General features: G+C 50.4%; 1 protein-coding gene across 2 annotated transcripts; it reads right to left on the bottom strand.

The window, feature by feature from the left end:
* Positions 1 to 2,050: 2,050 nt before the first annotated feature.
* cpm (carboxypeptidase M) lies at positions 2,051 to 15,846 on the bottom strand. 2 transcript variants are annotated; one of them, XM_062482945.1, is made up of 7 exons: positions 15,712 to 15,846; positions 13,269 to 13,438; positions 6,941 to 7,134; positions 6,405 to 6,575; positions 6,019 to 6,171; positions 3,291 to 3,439; positions 2,051 to 2,571 (listed from the first exon to the last, which is right to left on the bottom strand). In XM_062482945.1, exons 1-7 carry the CDS (start codon positions 15,724 to 15,726, stop codon positions 2,320 to 2,322), a joined length of 1,104 nt encoding a protein of 367 aa, XP_062338929.1. In that variant the 5' UTR covers positions 15,727 to 15,846; the 3' UTR covers positions 2,051 to 2,319. The 2 variants fall into 2 exon arrangements, with proteins under 2 accessions (XP_062338929.1, XP_062338930.1); XM_062482946.1 differs by lacking the exon at positions 15,712 to 15,846 and adding an exon at positions 14,782 to 15,065.
* Between the last annotated feature and the right edge of the window lie 448 nt (positions 15,847 to 16,294).

Below are 16,294 nucleotides of genomic sequence, written 5' to 3'. Positions count from 1 at the left end.
TGGTTGGTGTGGTTTTCTTAATATTAATGAAGATTTGAACATTAGGCTTTTCCATGCCCACTGGTTGTTTCTGGTTAGTGCACTGTGATTGGTGTCCCCCTACACATTGATGTACAGGACATACACATTAAGATTGGATATTTTTTTCTTTCACATACATACAAAAGTACTGTGGAAAAAGTTACAATGATCAGACCTGCCGAATATTGTCAAACATGTCTGAAATACAAGTCTACACGCCTCGTCCATTAAATTGTATATAGCGGGACAAGTTATCCCTTATTTCTCAGCATGAGAAATGGTTGAATGTCTACCTAACCCTACCCTAATGTCTTCCCATAGTTTGTAAGTAAGCCTAGATGCCATATCAGTCTGTTAAATCAAGATTTATAATTCCACAAACTATAGCAATTCATAATTCCGTTATGATTTTTCAGGTCAAACTTATAACTGTTTAAGATGTTAACATGGTAAATACTGACCGTCGAGCAGAGAAACGAGACATGATAAGCTGATTGGTGGGGTAGGTTTATTGGTGAAGGCACCACACATTTCTATTGGCTGCTGAGACTGAGGTGGGCGGGGCTCTGAGGTAGAACAGACAAGGCGTCAGGTTTGGGGTCATGTGATCACATAATGCATACCTACAGTGTACACACATGCAATGAACCTTCGATCTCAACAAGAACTCCATGAAATCTTCCTACCCCAGCAACATGTTGACTGAATATTCATCCAGTCTTAGACTTGGATAATAGCATTTTTTGTGTGACCACCTCCATTTCTTCACATCTCAATGCAGGCGTCAGGTGGCTGAGCGGTGAGGGAAGCGGGCTAGTAATCTGAAGGTTGCCAGTTCGATTCCCGGCCGTGTCAAAATGACGTGTCCTTGGGCAAGGCACTTCACCCTACTTGCCTCGGGGGAATGTCCCTGTACTTACTGTAAGTCGCTCTGGATAAGAGCGTCTGCTAAATGACTAAATGTAAATATATTGATAACAATGTTATTACAGCAAAATAATATTACAGTAACTGATATCACTGTCTATCAACCCTGTCCTCCAAGGCAGCCCATGTCCCTCTAGTCCTCTATAGGAACACCTCTCTAAGGGTGAACAGGGGGGTTCAGATGGCTGAGCGGTTAAGGAATCGAGCTATTAATCAGAAGGTTGCCGGTTCGATTCCCCGGCCGTGAAAAATGACGTGTCCTTGGGCAAGGAACTTCACCCTACTTGCCTCGGGGGAATGTCCCTGTACTAAAAAAAAAAAAAGCGTCTGCTAAATGTGTAAATGAAAAGAACACACCTGACCTCCCCTCTGTCCAGGAGAGATCAGAGGAGGGTCACCAACATCTTTAAGGTGTGGCCAGTATTAGTCTATGTACACACTATTACAGGTGTGACCAGTATTCTATATAGACAGTATTACAGGTGACCAGTATATAGACAGTTTCACAAGTGTGAATTGTATCTTTGCATGAGCACAGTGGAGATTAAGAGGGCTTGGCAGTGACTGGGGAAACCCATGTATGGTATTAGCAAAGGAGGTACAGAAGTGGGGATCTGGGGTAAAAGTCAGGGGTGTACAGGGTCAGGGGAACAATACTGATAGTGACTGTACATAACTTTTAAACTCCTATACCTCCTTCTCTTCCCTCCTTCCCTAGCCCCCTATACCTCCTTCTCTTCTATCCTTCCTTAGCCCCCTATACCTCCTTCTCTTCCATCCTTCCCTAGCCCCCTAGACCTCCTTCTCTTCCCTCCTTCCCTAGCCCCACAAATCTCTTAACCTCCTTTCCTAAACCCAGCTGATCAACACTGCAGAGCAACACAGACAAAAGTCATTGATACACAACTATGGTTCATGTGTGTGTGCAAGGAGAGCAATACAAGTGTTTGAATAGATAGAAAAATATAGAATACTAAGAAAAGAATGGACTTATCCTCGCCAGGGTCCAGATCCAACGACCAGGGCTTAAGTGCACTGGAAAGTACACCAAGGCTACAGCAAGTGTCCACTAAAAAGTGTGCTAGTACACAGCAGTAGTGTGCTAGTACACAGCAGTAGTGCACGAGATGGGGAGCGTAGCATAATGGAGTCGTCCACATGAAAGTACTACAAGGCTACACCAGGTGTCCACTAGATAGTGTGCCAGTACACAGCGGTAGTGCAGTAGAGTGTGCTAACTAGATAGCTAGTACATAGCAGGTGTCCACTCGATAGTGTTCTGGTACACAGCAGTAGTGCACTCTATGGTGTGCTGGTACATAGCAGGTGTCCACTAGATAATATGCTAGTACACAGCAGTAGCACACTAGGCTACAGTCCTGGTAGGAGGTAGAGGGATGTAAGAGCCAGGAGCAGGGCGGTCCAGAGGGGCCGTGGGGCCCTGGCGTGCCCCTCCAGGGGCCCCCACAGCTGGGATGTGTTGCAGGGGGTGGTGGGGGGCAGCGAGGGGATGGAAGAAGTGCTTCTCTGTAACAGGAAGTTGTGCGTGAGGGCGGAGGAGGAGTCAGGACCGTACGGAACACTCAGGGTCTCAGTCAGCTGATGGTGGCCAGGGAACGTCACCTGGCAAACACACACACACACACGCATACAAAAACACACACAGGTGAATATACAAACAGCAGAGTGCACAGTAATACATGTACAAAGTTTACTGAATTATTATACATTTTTATAAATGTATTATACATGTTTAAGTATTAGCAGAATGATGATTGGGAGTATTCTAGCCTTTGATAAACAAACAGCAGAGACCCACATATATTATAGAACAGAACCACTACTTATGAGACTGTTTGACTTGTTCCTAATAAAGAAAACAGTGAGCGATCTAGTTTTTACATTCATCTAGTTAAGCACAGCGTAGTTAATAAAGTTGTTTGCCGCCAGCCAGTGGAATGTTGGCCTATCTTGTTTGTTTGTTTGCTAGATGTTTATAGCAGCATCTGGGAGAAAACACACATGGAGGTTGACACGACTGTTCCTAAACTCCAGAGCCCAGACCACCCACATGGAAGAGTGTGTGTGTTGGTGTGTGTGTGTGTGTGTTGGTGTGTGTGTGTGTTTCTGTAACTACTTCTTCCAAATCCAATGTGGTTGAGTGAGCAGGGTCTCAACAGTGTTCTGTTGTTACTTTCCCACATGCTTGATAAACCTCTGAACACAAACTCCTCTCCTTTCTTCTTCCTTCTGTCCTCTCCTCTGGAAAATGTCTGAACTGTAACGTAGGGCCGGTGAGCAGTGCTGTAATACCACACCCTGCCAGCAGAGGACAGCCTCACCTTGAAGGTGTAGTTTCCGGGCAGCAGGAGCCGGTAGTATTCTCCATGGCGGTCGGTTCTAAAGGGACAAAGGTTCCGTCTGCCCTCCACCTCCACTACAGCATTCTGGACCGGCTGACCATCCCAGTCCAGAACCTGGCCCTTCACACCTGCAGCAGCAACACACACACACACACACACAGTGTGTTACACTGCTAGACACACACACAGTGTTAACCAGCTAGACACACATACACGCAGACTGTTACACATCTAGACGCACACCTTCACACACACAGATGTAACACACAGACATATGCAGTCAGACACGAGCTGTTAAACAACCAACTATACACACAGATAGGCTGTTGCACCTTCACACACACAGGTGTAAGTGCACACACACACACACACACACAGGTTGGTAGATGATCCCTGAGCTCGATTACCTATCAAGTCAAGTGTTTCCCAGCTGGCTGCTCTGACACCTGCCTCTGTATACTGCCAACACACACACACACACACACACTAATGTGTGCTGTAATCAGCCAGTGTTTCCTGGATGTCCTTCAAGGTATCCTGGTTGTGTGTGCTGTGTGTGTCAGATAGATAGTAGAGCTGTTTGTCCTGGTGTCAGAAAGACAACAGGACAGTTCACGCCTGGAAACTCAGATATACGTGTGTAGGTGCTGCTGGTCCTGGTAATAATTGGGTGTGCTCAAGCCTTCGGCGAGAGCACAACCTTTGTTCTCTCACATATATATTTATTTATTGTTTATTTTCGCCCCCCTAAAACTCAGTCAATATTTGGCCTACATACACAACGGCGGTGTCAAAAGGTTCGTCTTGGTAGCGATTGCGTTGCTTCTATTGGAATTTAAGTTCAGTTGCATGGTTTGGGCTTAAGTTAAGTTTTTGTGGCGAAAAGTGAAGCTAACGGTGGCTAATTTGCTAGCCACAGTCACTGACGTTACTAACGTAACTACGTCACTAACGTCACGAAAACACGCGTGACTACCTGTAGCAGAACATTCGTTTCGCATCTGTTAACTTGGGGGATAGCTAGGCTAACTATAGCTTTACTGCAAGGCAGCTGCAGGAACGCCACAAGCAAAGAGGCCAGGGTGATAACTATTTACTCATTTTACTTTGTGATATGACACACAATTGTGATGTGTAATGTACAATATTAGCTGATATTATTAAGGAAGTAAGCCCACATCTACTTTCGGAAACGGTAGTCTACTATTTCACTGAAATATTAGCATCATGACATTAGCCTCTGTTGCCCGGGCAACACATACTACAGTGGTCTATGATGTATCTGTTTTCAATCGTTAAAATAAACATTCCTCACATATACATTTTCGTTGTAGGATTTATTATGACATTAGATTACAAGTAAACGATTTGTGGGTGAAATTATCATTACCTGTGGTTTCAATCCAGTGTATCACTGCAACGCTGTAGCCTACGCGAGACACACGACAAAAACATCTAACATACACAGCTGTTTAGGAAGTCAAACGGCGACAGAACATGTTCGGCACTCCCCTTACTTAAATCAAAAGTTTATCTAACTACTAACCTGAACTTCATTGCTACAGCCTAAACTTTGTCAATCTGTTCATGAAAATAATTAATTTCAGCCTAAACCGTACAACGGAACGTTTAATCGAATTCAACCAACGCAATCGCTACCGAGACGAACACAGCAGTAGTCTAGTACTGTAGTACCGTAGTAGTAGAATTTACCGGGGCAGCTTCTCCACACAGGGCTATATCGCATTTTGCGTTGTTACCTTACAATGATCGCTACCAGTGAGCTTTTTATGAATGAGCGATTTTCCACTAAATAAATGTCAAGCTTATTTACGTTTTGGGGGGCATATTTTCAGTTAGCAGATGGTACTGTTTGAATCGCGATTCCATCTTCTACTGCCGGGTAACGTCGTAGAATAATCTTCAAAGGGGGTTCTTTATTAATGAATGAATGCAATGAGTAGGCTAAATGCATGAAAATATCACGAGAAGGGAAAAACTTAAAAGGACGTTTAAGTCATAGAGATTAGGTCAATTTGTACACCGGTCTGCCAAATTTATTCGTTTTGATTCAACGATGAGGCTGCCTCTTGCAGGGGAAATAAGACATCCATTTCATTCTACACTTCACTCGTATTTTCAGTTGTAAATGAGCAGCAAAAAAAAATGCTTTTAAATCTATGTAATCTTTATAAATAATAAGTATGCATTTTTATATAAAATACAGAAATATCAGTTGTAAAAATGTAATTAAAAAACGGACCCCTGTCCGACGCAAGCAAGCACACCCTACAATTTCCCCAGAAATTGTACCCTCTCTAGTTTACATTTACATTTAGTCATTTAGCAGACGCTCTTATCCAGAGCGACTTACAGTAAGTACAGGGACATTCCCCCGAGGCAAGTAGGGTGAAGTGCCTTGCCCAAGGACACAACGTCAGTTGGCATGACCGGGAATCGAACTGGCAACCTTCGGATTACTAGCCCGATTCCCTCACCGCTCAGCCACCTGACTTCCCATGTAATAATAATGATAATAGTAAATCTGATCCAAAGTGAACTACTGGGGAGATCTGAATCCGCCATCTCTCTGCTACATGCTCAACCACTGAGCTATACCCTAACCCTCTGGTCTACATGTAGGTGGTCCTGGCCTACAGTGTACGCTGTATATATACAGTCCATGTATGCAGGTTCTGGTACTTACCCAGATGCACCTGCTGCATGTAGGCTAGCAGGGCGGGCCGGTTCAGGTTCCACAGGCCTGGGAGGTCCTTCTCTGGAGGGAACTTGCAGCAGGACAGCTCCAGGGTGATCTCCAAACACTGGGACCACACATAGTTATAGTCCTGCATGCCACCTGGAGAGGAGAGGGAGAGGAGAGGGGGAAGAGGAGGAGGAGAGAAGGGGAGACGATGGTGAGGAGGAAGGGAGTCAGGGGAGGTGAAGGAGAGAAGAGGAGACACAGGGAGAGGGGGAGATGGAGAGGGCCATGGTGAGATGCATGGCTCCAGGGCTCCGCTACCGTGGTTGTTGGGCACCTGTAGATACTCATTTGGTAGCTGGTACCAGTAGACACCATTGGAGACTCACCTGGTAGCTGGTACCAGTTGTACCCGTTGGTGATGCCATCTGGGAAGTCCTGGGAGTCGAAGCAGCTGTCTCCTTTCCTCATGCTGCCGTGGGTGAAGGAGTAGGTCTTCGCTAGGTGGACGAACACATCGTCGTCTGGAGACACGCTGTTCCCTTTCTGCAGCTCACTTCCTGTCACATGACAACAACACAGGAATGTAGCTCAGGTCACATGGTCACAGGCTACCACGCTCCAGCTCACAAGGATCCAAATCAGAGTGAATGTTCTTGTTCCACGCTTAAACAGAGTGTGTGTGTGTGTGTGTGTTGAGTGTGCATGTGGATGTGAGTGTTCGAGTGTGTCTAAGTGTCTGAGTGTGTGTGCGTGCAACAGCTGGTTAGTGATTTAGAGCACATTGTAAAGGTCACTGTTACCTATTAGTTCATTGTGTTCTTGGTGGGGGTGAGCACTTGTCCAGTAAGCAGGTGTGCGAGTGAGTAAGTGAGTGTAAGTATGTGTGTGTACATGTACACGTGCGTGTAGTGTGTGCCCTGACCTCCATTGCTGTTGTCGTAGGGGTAGCTGGCCACCACGGCACCCCCGTGCAGGTTGGCTGAGAGGACGAAGCTCTCGCTGGCCAGCCAGTCCATTACGGCCCGCACCTCGGCCTCCCGCTCGCCCCCCTCCCCCTCCGGACGAGAGAACGCGTCCGGAAAGTTCCTGTTCAGGTCCACACTGTTCTTATTGAACCTGGGAGAGAAGGGGGGAGGATGTGGGAAGGATGTGATCATATGCATAGTAGTTTATATTCACTAGTATAGTAGTTGATATTCAGTAGTAGACAGTAGTTGATATTCACTAGTAGAGTAGTTGATATTCACTAGTAGACAGTAGTAGATATTCACTAGTAGAGTAGTTGATATTCACTAGTAGATTAGTTGATATTCACTAGTAGAGTAGTTGATATTCACTTGTAGATTTGTTGATATTCATTAGTAGACAGTAGTTGATATTCAGTTGTAGAGAGTAGTTGATATTCAGCAGGAAGTGACAGGATGTTTGCTGACCTTGTCCGTGCGTAACCACTGACTGGCTGGGTAAACATTAGCAAGCTATCGCTACCCCCCTCCTCTCTCCCTCCTCCCTTACTTCTTAAGACACAGAGGAGTCTTTGTGCCTCAGTGCTCTCCGCTCAAATTCTGTCTCTGCTCCTCTCCTGTGCTATCTCTTCTGCTCTCCTCTTCCCCCTCGTCGGCTCATTCCTCTCCTCCTCCTCCTCCTCCTCCTCCTCCAGCTCCTCCTCTACTCCTCCACCTCCTCCTCTACTCCTCCTCTACTCCTCCACCTCCTCCTCTACTCCTCCTCTACTCCTCCACCTCCTCCTCTACTCCTCTACTCCTCTCCTCCTCCTCCTCCCTCTCTTTTGCTCTCTGCTCCTCTTTATCGTCTCCTCCTCTCCTCTCTGATTCTCTTCTGACTGAAGAGGAAACTGGTCACCTGATTAGACCTCCTGTATGCATCTCCCTCATCCCTCTCTCTCTGTTCTGGGTCAGTTCTGGGTGTGTTCTGGGTGTGAGCGCTGGATGTGTGCGCTGGGTGTGTGCGCTGGGTGTGTATGCTGGGTGTGTGTGTTGGGTGTGTGTGCTGGGTGTGCGTTGGGTGTGTGTGCTGGGTGTGTGTGCTGGGTGTGTGTGCTGGGTGTGCGTTGGGTGTGTGCTGGGTGGGTGTGCTGGGTGTGTGCGTTGGGTGTGTGTGCTGGGTGTGTGTGCTGGGTGTGCGTTGGGTGTGTGTGCTGGGTGTGTGTGCTGGGTGTGTGTGCTGGGTGTGCGTTGGGTGTGTGTACTGGGTGTGTGTGTTGGGTGTGTTTGTTACGAGTGCCAGGCCAGCCACAGAGGCAGCAGCTGCAGGGGAAGTAGGAGGAGCCAGCAGGGCGCCTGGTTTCCTGTGTGGTGGCTAGCATGGCAGAGATACAAGCCACTTTCACCCACACAGACAACAACACACATTTGCACATAGTGTATGGAAGTCCCTGTGTGTATGTGTGCGCATGACAGTGTGTGGGTTTGGGAGTGTGTGTGTTGTGACATTCCCAGGAAGCCAGAGCCTTCCCTGCCCCTCCTAGCACCTGGAAGAGCAGCCCAAGTTGCCCCATGACCCGGTCAACAGAGTGAAGCCCGGTCCCTGCTCCCCACTCCTCTGTCAAGCCGCACAGCCGAGACCTGTTTCTCATCAGAACCCTCCTCTACCAAAACAGAGCCGACAGGTCTCGGAGGGGAGGAACGCTGCCGTGTGTGGTTGTCGGGTTGTCTGAGTGTGTGTGTGTGTGTGTGTGTGTGTGTGTGTGTGGGGGGGGGGGGGGGTTGTCTGTGTCTGAGTATGTACGGTTCAATGTACACACAACACCGTTACTTTGATGTCATGGTCTTGTACATCTTAGATTTCCTCTTCTAAAGCTCTTCATCTCCCTTCATCTCTCTCGTGCTCTCTCTCTCTCTCTCTCTCTCTCTCTCTCTCATTCTGTCCTCTTCTACCCTGAAGAGGCCTGGCATGGGGGGGGGGGGGGGGGCTGTCTGGGTGGTCTAGACCTGGGGTTGGACCACCTTCCCCCACACAGAAAGGTGGCCTGTCTGTCTGTCTCCCTGATAGCATGTCTTACTGTCTTGTCTGTCTGTCTACCTGAATGCCTTCCTGTTGGTTTGCCCATCTGTCGATCTGTCTCTCTGCCTGCCTGTCTGTCTGTCTGCCTGTCTGTCTGTCTACCTGCTTGCCTATCTGTGTCTGCATGCCTGTTTGTGTCTGTCTTAACCTGTCTGTCTGCCCGTCTGCCTGTCTGTCTGTCTGTCTACACCCTGCCTGTCTGTCTGTCTGTCTGTCTACACCCTGCCTGTCTGTCTGTCTGTCTACACCCTGTCTGTCTGTCTGTCTGTCTACACCCTGCCTGTCTGTCTGTCTGTCTGTCTACACCCTGCCTGTTTGTCTGTCTGTCTGTCTACACCCTGTCTGTCTGTCTGTCTGTCTACACCCTGCCTGTCTGGGGAGACCCCACATAGAGTAACTGCTCTTTGACATTTACAGAATGTGTATGTATGTGACTGTGTGTTTGCGTGTTTGAGGGAGTGAGTGTGTGTGTGCGCTTGTCTGTCCATGCGAGTATGTGAGTGTCTGCGTGACTGTGTGTTTGCCAGGTCTGAAGGTTGACAGAGGAAGATCAGTTTCTGTAAACAGATCCATCCCCTGTCCTGATCTGCCACACTCTGGGAAACGTTGTCCTGGTCTGAGGGCTATCAGGGCTTCACTATCCTGTCAGCTGGTAGTGGTGTGTGTGAGTCTGTGATGTGTGTGTGTGTGTCTGTGTGATTGTGTTAGTGAGTGAGTGTGTGTGAGTGAGTGTGTGATGGCAAGTTGAATGGGTGCTCCTATGAGGGCCCCCACTATCCTGTCAGCTGATAGACAGATGGGGGTGCTAATGGGGCATGGTGACATACCCCACGGTGTGTGTGTCCATGTGGGAGTTTGTGTGCGTGAGAAGTGCGTGTATGAGTGTGTGAGTGTATGAGAGCGTGTGTGTCTGTGTTGGTACGGTTAATAGCTGGGAGTGTCTCCTTTGTTTACAGTGAGCCGACGTGCGTTTATGTAAGCTGTGACAACACCTTCACTATGCTGGTACCAGGACAGGACATGGGTCTTTCACCTCTCCTCTCCCCTCCTCACCCTGCCTCACCCCTCCTCTCCCTGCCTCACCCCTCCTCTCCTCTCCCCTCCTCACCCTGCCTCACCCCTCCCCTCCTCACCCTGCCTCACCCTTCCTCTCCTCTCCTCTCCCCTCCTCTCCTCTCCCCGCCTCACCCCTCCTCTCCTCACCCCTCCTCTCCCCTCCTCTCCTCTCCCCTCCTCTCCTCACCCCGCCTCACCCTTCCTCTCCTCTCCTCACCCCTCCTCTCCCCGCCTCACCCCTCCTCTCCTCACCCTGCCTCACCCCTCCCATCCTCACCCTGCCTCACCCCTCCTCTCCTCTCCTCTCCCCTCCTCACCCCTCCTCGCCCTGCCTCACCCCTCCTCTCCCTTGCCTCACTTTGCCTCTCCTCCTCTCCTCTCTCTCCTTAACTCAACTCTCCACTCCTCTCTGTTGTGTCCCTTCTTGTGCTGGTCTCCTTTTATTCATTCATCTTCATCTTTATCATCATCAATATCCTCTTCCTTGTGTGGAACCAGTCTAAGAGCTTAAGCTGCATTGCCTTGTGACTTCTGTTGAGTGTATGTGTGTGTGTGTGTGTTTGTGTGAAAGAGTTAGAAAGCGGATGAACAGGAAATGGTTCTAGCAGAAGAGAGCCCAGAGAGAAAGAAGAGGGAGACAGCAGAAAGAGAAAGAGCAGATTGAGAACAAGAGAGCAGAGAGAGAGAGAGAGAGAGAGAGAGAGAGAGAGAGAGAGCGAAAGACAAGAGGGAGAGAGACTGCAGAGAGTGAAGAGGAGAGAGGTCAGCGAGTGAGAGAGAATGGAGAGAAGAAAGAGAGAGATCGAGGAAAAGAGAGGGATGAGGGAGATATTTACATAATGAGTTTATGTTGGCTGAGGGGGAAGTCAGCTGTCCCTCAATATCAAATTATAGCTCTCAGCTGCTGACAGCAAACACAGAAAATAACTGTGCTTGTGTGTGTGGGTGGTTGTGAGCTTGTATGTGTATACGCGTGTATATGTGAATGAACGTGTGTATGTATGTATGCACGTGTGTGTATTTGCATGTGTACTGTGACAACCACAGAGATTCGGAAGACTGAGACACATCAAATTCAGGGGAGCCTTGCTCCACCCGGGTCGGCCGCCCACGCCTGTACGTGGGGCGCCCCCCCCAAAAACCCCCCTGACCCTCTACGTTATTGGCCAGGGGCTAATCGTGTTGGCCCCTGTATTTCCCTGTCTCTCTTCTGTGAGCCCTGTTGGCTTGTGGTTGTAGAGCGGGGGTGGGGGGGGGGCTGTGAGGGGGTTGACTAACGGATGAGCCTCTGCTGTCATCAGCTGTGCAGGGAGCGGGGGGGTGAGGCGGGCTGGGATGCTGTCTCTGGTGCTGGGAGAGCTGGGAAGTGCTCTGGGGATGTCAGTACGTGTGTGAATGTGTGCGTGTGTGTTGATATGTGCATACATGTTTGTCTCATGGGTTTATGGCTGTGTGTGTAAGTGTGCTGGCATGTGGATGATCATCACACCCTCCCCTCCAAGTATACCCCTAACCCAGCGCATCCGCCTTCCTTATGAAACAGGGAAACAAATGCCTGTAGCACACTGATGTGCATTATCTTTCCCTCCCCCCCCTCTCCTGTCCCCTCTCCACCCTTCTCCTCTTCCCTCCCCTCCCCCCCCCTCCTCTCCCCTCTCCACCCTTCTCCTCTTCCCTCCCCCCCCTCTCCTCTCCCCTCTCCACCCTTCTCTTCCCCCCCTCTCCTCTCCCCTCTCCACCCTTCTCCTCTTCCCTCCCCCCCCTCCTCTCCCCTCTCCACCCTTCTCCTCTTCCCTCCCCCCCCTCTCCTCTCCCCTCTCCACCCTTCTCTTCCCCCCCCCTCCTCTCCCCTCTCCACCCTTCTCCTCTTCCCTCCCCTCCCCCCCCCTCTCCCCTCTCCACCCTTCTCCTCTTCCCTCCCCCCCTCTCCTCTCCCCTCTCCACCCTTCTCTCCCCCCCCCCTCCCCCTCCCCTCTCCCCCCTCCCTCCCCCTCCCCTGTCCACCCTTCTCCCCTCCCCTCCCTCCCCTCTCCCCTGTCCACCCTTCTCCTCTCCTGCATGGCGTGTAACTGACCTCACGCTGTCACAACAAACATGGCCGTCCTTCATCTCCCACTCACCTGACCTCTCCGCCTTCCTCCCCCCTCCCTTCCCCTCAACCCCGCCCCCCCCCCCCTCCTCTACCCTCCCCGCCCCGCTCCCCTCCAGGGATCAAAGCCTGTCGAACAGCCTGTTGTTGTTGAGGCAGCTTTCATCACAGGCAGGGTGGAGCCTGTGTTTCCCCCCTTGTTTACAGTCGCCATGGCGACAAGTGGGGGTGTGTGTGCTTCCTGTTTTTTGGGGTTCGGTGGTGATGATGCATCCTGGGAGGAACCCCTGGTCACACATCCATGGACACACGCATCACACACCCACACAGAGCGTAAGAATAACTATACCCCTGCCTTCTTTTTGTATATGTGTGAGAGCGTGTGCGTGTGTGTTTAAGGTCGATGTTCTGATGTTCTATGTGTTGTAGGTGATAGGAGAGAGGCGTTTACGGACAAGCCTGACCAGTGTACTAATCTACTGTTGTGTGTGTGTGTGTGTGTGTGTGTGTGTGTGGGGGCGTTAGTGTACACATTTGTGTGAATGTGCGAGTGTGTGCGTTCTAGGAAGAGTAACTGTTCTGTCACTATCTGATACTGGCGGCAGCAGACCACAACAAAACATCTGCTTTGTCTCCTTTCATCTCTCTCTCCCTCTCCTTTCACCTCTATTCTTCACCCCCTTCTATGTTCACCCCCTCTCATTTCACCTCCCTCCAGCCTGATCTTCCCTCCTCCCTCCCCAGTCCTCCCCCTCTAGCCCCCTCCCTCCCTCCCTCCCTCCCTCCGAGGGAATCTCCCAGCTTCTGTCCCTCCGGCCGCTGGGACCTTGGGCTGAGAGCAGCAGTATGCCAGACAGCTGCAAAATGTTCCAGCTCCTAACCTCCCCTCACACACACACACTATAGTGAGAGTGCTTCACAGCAAACCACAATGATAAGTCGTTACGGCCGAATACCTCGTCAAATACAAATGTCCTAGATCCCATCCCCTGGGTGTATATGCTGTCGCTCCAGACAGTGGGATCTAGAGCTGGGAGTGGCGGCAGGGCCGGTGTGTTGCAGTGTGTTGGGTCTAGCTCACCTCCCTGGAGAGTACATGCAGTCTCTTCCGGAGGACTCGAAGCCGTCGGGGTTCATGGAGGGGAGGATGTGGACGCGGGTGGTGGCGAGGAGGCGGGTCACCAGCGGGTCGCTACCGTAACCACGGAGCAGGTAGTCAATCAGCTGGAGGAGCAGGACTCGGCCCACTACCTAGCACAACACACACACGAATATAATGTGGACAGTACACAGACTTATTTATGGAGATCAGTGTCTGACACAAACCAATACGTTCCTACTGTTTCTTCTAAATCTGTCCCAAGTCAACCAGTGTTAAAGTCTGTGTGTGTGCACATTATATGTGTGTGTCTATGTGTGTGTGTGTGCGCACGTGCGTAAGCTAGTATAAGACGTGTTGCTGTGGCTACTGTCTTGTCAGTGCTGGCTTGACAAAGCAGTGATTATGATGCACAAGCTGAGACCTGCCCTGCCTTGGGCTCCCATTCCCTCTCTTTCTTCTCTCCCTCTTTCTGTCTTCCTCCCTCTCTTTCCGCCTCCTTCTTGGACCCCTTCTCTCATGTATACACTTCTCTGTAAAAACACTAATTTATAAAACATCCATCTCCTCCCCTGCCTTCCTTCTCTCCTCCTCTGCCTCGGTCTCAACCCATGAATCCCTGCCCCATCCCTCACTTCACATCTCCTCCCCCTCCCCTCTCTTTCCTTCCTCTCATCTCCACTCGTTTTGTTTTCCTCCTCTCCCTCGGAGTCAAAATAGCATCGGATATGAAGAGCCCCTCCCACATGTGTTCTAGAACATAGAGAGCAGATGGGGCGGGGTTAACACCTCTGCTCGTGTGTCAGCTGACCACACACACACACACACACAGGAGGTAACCAGGTCCTGTGTTTGTGTGTGTGTGTATGTGAGTGTTCCTGCCAGGGATGAATGAACGGTGAGAGACAGAGAGAGAGAGCGAGAGAGAGAGAGAGAGAGAGCGAGAGAGAGAGAGAGAGACAGAGACAGAGACAGAGAGAGAGACAGAAACCCTACTCTGATAGAAGCTTTACAAAAACAATGTAATAATATCCGTTATGATGCCGAGCAGTGTGGGAATAAAGCTTGGAAGGGGTGGGGCTGGTCCAGGGCTGGGTACATGACACGTATGTGTGTGCATGTGTGTGTGTGGTTGTTTGTTTGAATGAATGGGCTGGATGTATTTGTTCCGTAGATTGACTCTGTGCCCTCAGGCTAACTGAATCCAAAATGGTTCTGGGGGGCGGTAATAGGATCAAAATTAGCTCCTCTTGGACCTACAGGATCCAAAATGGCTCCTCTGGGGCCTCGTTTCCACAGGTTTGGTCCCTGTCAGGTCTCTCCCACAGTCTGTATTCGACTACTGTCACAGTTCCCTCTATGCTCATGTCCCCTGCATTTCTTATGTGACTGTCTCCTCTCTCTCCCAGCTTCTTTCTTTTCTCTCTCCATTTATTCAAAAGGAACTTCGCCGGCAAGACAAATAGATGTTTACATAGCCAAATGATTACTCCACCTCTCTCTCCATCTCTCTTCTTCAGAGTCTCCTTACTTTCAGACTTCCCCGTCTTTTCTCTCGTCACATCAGGAATGTGAAGAGGGATTTTCTATCAGCCCCCCTCCGCTCCCCCTCCCCGCCATCAAGGGAGGGTAGGCCCCACAATGGAAGGAAGAGAAACAGGGAGGGAGGGGGGGAGCAGTGAAAAGACTCCCCCCGAGACCATCTCTTGCAGTGGTCACACTCTGCTGCTTGTCTCCTATGGGTCTGCTGGGGGGCTGGGGGAGCTGGGGGCTGTGAGGTTAGGGGGCTGGGGAGCTGGGGGCTGTGAGGTTAGGGGGCTGGGGGGCAGGGGGCTGTAAGGTTAGGGGGCTGGGGAGCTGGGGGCTGTGAGGTTAGGGGGCTGGGGGGCAGGGGGCTGTGAGGTTAGGGGGCTGGGGGCTGGGGAGCTGGGGGCTGTGAGGTTAGGGGGCTGGGGGCTGGGGAGCTGGGGGCTGTGAGGTTAGGGGGCTGGGGGGCTGGGGGCTGTGAGGTTAGGGGGCTGGGGGCTGGGGAGCTGGGGGCTGTGAGGTTAGGGGGCTGGGGAACTAAGGGCTGGGACATTAGTGGGCTGGAGGGAGCCTTCTGTATGTATTTGTAGGAGAACAGCCCCCCCCCCCCCCTGTCACACACACCTCCCCCCAAGGCTGAACCCCCCAGGCATGACAAGAGAGGAACAGAGGAGAGGACGGTCTATTTAAAGCCAGACCCAGACTAACACAGCACCATACAGTACAGCCACTCAGTGGAACAGCTCCAGCCCAGGTTCAAACACAGAGGTTCTACCATGGCACTTCCGACAGAGGTTCTAAAGATGTCTGCACTGATATACCGGTTCTGAAGATGTCAGTTCTAAGACGTTCTTTCCAAGATAGCGGTTCTAAGACAGCGGTTCTAGTGAGTTCTTACCTCATTCCCGTGCATGTTCCCCACATATTTAAAGTTAGGGGTTCCGATCGTGCGTTCTGTGGGTTGTCTGCCTAGGATAAGAACCCACAGATCTCTTCCTGGAAACAAGACACACACACACACAACAATTGCACATTCAAATCAATTATTTACAAGAGAGACAACTCTCAACAGGTTGGATACAGTGTTGTGGTTCGATAGAGAGCCGAGTTCCTGACTTCTATTGTGGCTCTATAGAGAGTAGAGTGGCAGAATTCTATTGTTGCTCTACTGAGATAAGAGAGCCTGACTACTGATGTGGTTCTACTGTGGTTATGTTGAGAGCAGAGATCCTGGCTTGTATTGTGGACGGGGTGTCAACCGCTCTCCCACAGAACAAGTCTGAGCGTGCTCAGTGGCGAGGGTTCAGCTCTGAGTAATCCGGGGTTTGTGTTTGCATGTTAGTCGTGTGCGTTAGTATGTCTATCAATTTAAGTGTGTGTGGGCATCAGCATACAGTGTGCGTGTATAATCCTACACGCTTGTTTAGTTTATCATCCAAGCCTGATTCATAACACCACCTTCTGGGTATTCCATTCAGATC

Source organism: Osmerus eperlanus, chromosome 17, assembly GCF_963692335.1.
Source record: "Osmerus eperlanus chromosome 17, fOsmEpe2.1, whole genome shotgun sequence".
NCBI lineage: Eukaryota > Metazoa > Chordata > Actinopteri > Osmeriformes > Osmeridae > Osmerus > Osmerus eperlanus.
This window is presented reverse-complemented; position numbering and strand designations above follow the sequence as displayed.

Excerpts from the sequence above, each read along its gene's own strand:
- cpm (XM_062482945.1), bottom strand. Across the intron at positions 6,576-6,940 it reads CTACGACAACAGCAATGGAG|GAAGTGAGCTGCAGAAAGGG; the intron begins GTCAGGGCACAC and ends GTCATGTGACAG. Across the intron at positions 3,440-6,018 it reads CATGCAGCAGGTGCATCTGG|GTGTGAAGGGCCAGGTTCTG; the intron begins GTAAGTACCAGA and ends TTGCTGCTGCAG.